Genomic DNA, 5,872 nt, shown 5'->3' on the forward strand with positions numbered 1-5,872 from the left:
ACCTTAAAATAGTAAAAATTCCCCAAGAATCTTCTACACAGTATACAATACGTGGAACAGTATTAATTGGAGGGTGTACCTATTGCTTATGGAAAGAACCTCCCCTTGAAACAAAAACTTTATATAATTCCGTGTGGGGATATTTACAGTATTCCCAAGAAGAGGATAGATGGAAATGTAAATCTAAATTACCTGGTTTCTATGACGCGGATAGAAACACATTTATTGTTTGCGAACCTGATGGAAAACTGATAGGTATTGATGGAAAAAATGAAAGAAGTGTAGTCGATATTGCCTCAATGATTCCTAATGATTTTTATGAGGTACAACATGAGTTTGAATGTGAATGCGCACAAGGCTATGTGGCCAACCCAGAAATTTCGAGATCCATGTGTTTCCAAGATCCGTGTTTAACGCATATACCTCCTCACGTTACAGATGCTTTAGGATATAATCGTGAAACAAAAACTTGTGAATGTGGTCAATTTTATACCAATATAAATGGGAATAAAAGTAATCCATGTACGGCATGTCCCGATCCAGAGTTAGATAGAGACAACAATACACTTACAATTTGGGTTAAATGTAGTAATACTAAAACAGAAAAATCACTTGGTAGTTACCCGTGTCTTAATCCAGAGGATAAAATTAGAGGATGTACTAAAGTTATAATTAAAGCTAAAATAGTATCCACTTTAAATAGAGATATTACACAAGGTAATACACTCGAACAGGAAATTTTTTTGGAAAGAATTGTGTGGCCTTAATTCTAAAAACGGTGCGTACGACCGTTGCTTATTTTTAATGGGGTTAATCAATTAATTTTTTTTTATTAATCATCAAATATTACACATACATATCCATAATTGTATTAAATGAAGTTGTTAAAGTAGATCCAAAATTGCATAATGTTGAAGAATCCAAATATATATTGATTACAGGTTGAATAAATGTATTGGTGATAAGGTAAGCGTGCTTTTTTACTCTGCCTATATTGAGACATGAAACATCTTTAAGTGTACACCATACATTTTGTCGTCGAGAGATATTATCATTTTTAGCTATAGATGAGCTGAACAGATCTAAGGCATACAAATGAGAAAGTGTATTTGTAAACGCCCACAGAATGATTTTTTCCCGTTGCTGCATCTTTCCAGTTGCTTCTCCTACTCCTACAAAATTTACATTGGGCATCACTTCTTTATTTTCATTAATAATTGAACAACTATCACTGTGGTGGTTGTGTAGATAATACTGGGGGTTATTATTTTTATTACGTTGCCATGATTGGATAGTTAAGCCATTAGTTATTATACGGTGGAGAATATCTACATTTAATTGTGAACCAGTTACTAGATAAGTTGGAGTATAGTTAATATTACTGCATATTATATTATCATTAATAACTTTAATTGCTGTAATTATAGCAATCAAAATTTCCTTGGTTGTCAAGGCTACTTTCGAGGTTAAGTGGTGTATTCTTTCCTTATAAGCATTATATATTGTTATTTCTGTAATATAACAATAATTTTGGTAACTTTTTCGTCCTTCGTTCATAACTAAGGATCCATTTTCTGACAGAAAAAATACATTGTGTTTATTAATATTTATATCCTCAACACAAGTTTTTTTAGTTCTTGTCTCCTTGTTGAATCTTTTTTCTTTTCTCTTCTTACTTTGCTGCTGCTCTTTCACATTTTCAACATTCTTCTTATTCATGCGGCGGAGATAAACTTTATTATTGTTAGTAGATTCGGCAAAACTTGAATGTGAGTGTGCTGCATCAAGTTGACTATACACTATCTTCAAAGTTACAAATACATCACTTCCAGTAAAGGGTATATTAAAATTCTTCTCCTTGGTGGTCATCGCTGAATAGCTATTAGCTTGTTACTTCTGTCTGTTACTTAAGTAGGTAGATCTTCATCTAGTGAACCTATAGACAATAATAGATTTTATATTTTATATCCCCATATATATATATTTATCCTTACTACCCCATTCAAAAATATTAGTTATCGTTCATATCATCATCATCACTATGGCTATCATTGTTATTACTTAAACCCCATTGAATATATATGTTTTTATTTTCCTTTTTTATTCCTGCAATCAATGAATTAAGTATTTTTTTAATACCGAAAGCAGAACTACCATATACTGTTATTCCATTTATCATCGATGATGAGAATTTTATTTCGAAGGGTGAGTCAAATATATTCAATATAGTTTTATCTTTGGATAAATACCATTGTTTATTACCTGAGGTTCGTTGATGAACAATTATAACTTTTTAATTTTTTACAAAAGAAGGCCATGTCCTTAAGAGGGATTCAAAATAAGTGGCATACCGCTTATCTTGTATATATAAAAACTGAGATGTTACTATAAATTGATAATAATCTTTCCATTCATTTAATATTTTTTGTTGATTTAACTCCATAATGAATAAGGAAATTCCGTTTATATTCACAGAATGTAAAACCGGTGGATATATATCCCCAGAAGAAATAAAAGTTGCAATTGAAAAAAAAAAAAAAAAAAAATTGTGAAATTGAATATGAATATGAAATTATGGTTAGCAAGAATACATGTCGACCACCACCAACCAAAAGATCAAGATCCTCTTCGTCGTCGTCGTCGTCGTCGTCATATAAGTGTTTAAAAAGAGGTTTTAAAAAATCACATTCAGAAAAATACCCATCAGTATATAAATATATAAAAAAATTGAAAATGGCTACTCTAGAATGTCAAAAGATTTTAAAAGAAGAACCTTATTGGGAGAATGAGGCAGCTGGTAATGAATGGAAAAGCAACATTTACTGTCCATATCACGAAAAACGAGGACATTCAAAAACACCCTCTGCTAGACTCTATATAGATACTAATAAATTAAAATGTTTTTCAAATACATGTTGTGTGGTAAAAAATACTATAGATCTTTTAGATTTTCTCGTTCAAAAACTATAGTAATTTTTATTGGTTTTATTTTTCGTTCGTTTTTTATAATTGGTGTATAAAAAAACTACAAATTCAAAATAAAATGTATTTCAAAACTTTTGTGGGTGGGGATTCAAACTGAGTGATAATGATCACTTAAATCTATTATCATATACATTCTTTCGATGACTCTCTGTTAAAATAGCAGATAATTTTATCGAAGTATCATCACACCGTTTTTTAAAATGTATTCTGTTTATCCAGTTAGTCCCCATTCTAGCTTCTCTAGAAAATGGGTCTAAAATTAAATAATGTACTTGTGGTTCAGATACAAAAGTAACTTTTTTTTTCTCCTTTTTCTTTCTCCTCCTCTTGTCCATGGCACAGATCAGCCGGGAAACTCTGAAGAAGAAAATATCTGGTAAGGTTTTCGTGGATTTTAGGTTTTTTTCGCGGTTTCTGCTTTACACAAATATGGTTAAGTGTATCCTCTAACAACACAGCAAAATGTGATACTGTGGTATGTGCGAATTAGACGTGAAAGACCCGTGGTAGTGTTGAGGAGGGAGTATACTAGAGTCATGCAGTGCGGTGGTGCCGATGTTTACCTTATTGTGATTGTGTATATCCATATCTTAGTAGGTGCTTTGTGGGGCTGTAGTAGATGACTAACGACACTTATTTATATACGATTAATTATACAACATAAACTTCGAGACCTGCACCATTTCATAAAATATTACAACTTGACAACTCTGGATCTGGATAGTATAAATTGACGGACTCAGTGTTCTGGGAGGCGAGGTGACGTACCAAGTGTTGGGCGGGCACAATAAACTCACAGGGGTCAAGGGTGTTACACCACACGTTAAATAATAATGGAACAATCAAGGCAGAGTCTTTATGAAAAAAAGGATCGCCAGAATACTTTTTTGACCACCAATTCTCCACTAATAAATGTAGATGTGGAGACCTTTTCGAGAGCCGGGTTTTATTTTTCTCAGAAGGAGAATAAAATAAAATGTTTTAAGTGCAAGTTGGAAATCGATACTGCCGTCGCCACCGTTATCGACAGTGAAGCTTTTCACAGGGAGAAACGGCCCCAGTGCATATTTTTACGCACTTTAAATCGGTCCAAGACATTCTATAACACCCGTGTATTCAGATTTGAAAAGGAACGACTTGATACATTCATAGACTGGCCCCTGTCTTTGTGGATATCTCCCGAAGATTTAGCAGCTGCGGGTTTTTATTATCTCAGAAATAAAGATCTCTACGCCTGTTATTTTTGCGGGGGTGTCATAGGTGATTGGGAAAAGGATGATACACCCCTCGGAGAACATTGTAGACTTTTTCGCCATTGTCCCTTCGTTAGAAATCAACCAACGGCAAACATCAACCTGGGTCAGAGTTGCATTTTAGACCAGATAATTCCAATTCCAGAAACAAAGAAGAAAGAGACGTCACCATATTCTTGCAGATATATTACGTTGGAAGCAAGACTGCAAAGTTTTCAAACTGAGCGGAGGCTAAAGGATTGGCCTCTAGAAATCCAACAACAACGACTGACAATCTGTGATTTAGCAAAAGCAGATTTTTATTACTTTGGCTTTTTGGATATGGTACGATGCTTTTCTTGTGGCGTAGGTCTTCACAATTGGGAGGAAAATGAAGAACCATGGAATGTACATGCACGTTGGTCCTCAAGTTGTGAATTTTTATTACTGAACAAGGAGGCTGATTTTATTAAAAAGGTGGGTAAAATATATTTAAAAGTAATATTATTTATTATTAATAGTAATTATTAAAATAACAAAACAACCAACACTAATTATTTTTTTTTCTTTTCAGGTTCAAGATCAAACTCCTCCTTACAAACAAAGTAATTCAGCAGTTAAGCCCCAGAAGATTTATCGAGTAAATCTATCGGATGATGATATGACCTATTTAATGAACCAGAGTAGTATAATAAAGGTGGTTATAAACATGGGATATCCTTCCGATAATGTAAGACGCACTCTTTATAAAAGACTTGAAGAGAGTGGTGTCCCCTTTTATACTCTAGATGATTGTATTTCTTCAGTGGGGCACAACCTAATCAATCATCTCCTGAAATAGCACAACCTAATAAATCATCTCTTGAAATAGCATAACCTCCGCAACATAAACTTCGAGACCTGCACCATTTTATAATAAAATATTACAACTTGACAACTCTGGATCTGGATAGTATAAATTGATGCAGTGTTCTGGGAGGCGAGGTTCACATTCCTAGATAAAAACCTTTAAAACCTTTAACCTTTGGCTGTCTGTAAATAATAATGGAACAATCAAAGGCGAGTCTTTCTGAAAAAAAGGATGGCCAGAATACTTTCTTGACCACCAATTCTCCACTAATAAATGTAGATGTGGAGACCCTTTCGAGAGCCGGGTTATATTTTTCTCAGGAGGAGAATAAAATAAAATGTTTTAAGTGCAAGTTGGAAATCGATACCGCCGCCGCCGCCGTTATCGACAGTGAAGCTTTTCACAGGGAGAAACGGCCCCAGTGCATATTTTTGCGCACTTTAAATCGGTCCAAGACATTCTATAACTCCCGTATATTTGCATTTGAAAAGGAACGACTTGATACGTTCGTAGACTGGCCCCTGTCTTCGTGGATATCTCCCGAAGATTTAGCAGCTGCAGGTTTTTCTTATATCGGAATTAAGGATTTCTGCGCCTGTTATTTTTGTGGGGGTGTCATAGGTGATTGGGAAAAGGATGATAAACCCCTCATAGAACACTGTAGACTTTTTCGCCATTGTCCCTTCGTTAGAAATCAACCAACGGCAAACATCAACCTGGGTCAGAGTTGCATTTTAGACCAGATAATTCCAATTCCAGAAACAAAGAAGAAAGAGACGACACCATATTCTTGCAGATGTAATAC

General features: G+C 34.3%; 1 protein-coding gene across 1 annotated transcript in view; it reads right to left on the reverse strand.

Moving 5' to 3' along the window:
* Window positions 1-1,869, reverse strand: part of LOC121864918 (deoxyuridine 5'-triphosphate nucleotidohydrolase, mitochondrial-like) — an 8,523-nt gene extending 6,654 nt beyond the window's left edge. The window contains 1 exon segment of the mRNA XM_042364118.1: window positions 1,677-1,869. Within this exon segment, the coding sequence (XP_042220052.1) occupies window positions 1,677-1,869 (193 nt within the window).
* Between the last annotated feature and the right edge of the window lie 4,003 nt (window positions 1,870-5,872).

The sequence above is a fragment of the Homarus americanus genome, unplaced genomic scaffold, assembly GCF_018991925.1.
Source record: "Homarus americanus isolate GMGI-L3 unplaced genomic scaffold, GMGI_Hamer_2.0 scaffold59578, whole genome shotgun sequence".
Classification (NCBI taxonomy): domain Eukaryota; kingdom Metazoa; phylum Arthropoda; class Malacostraca; order Decapoda; family Nephropidae; genus Homarus; species Homarus americanus.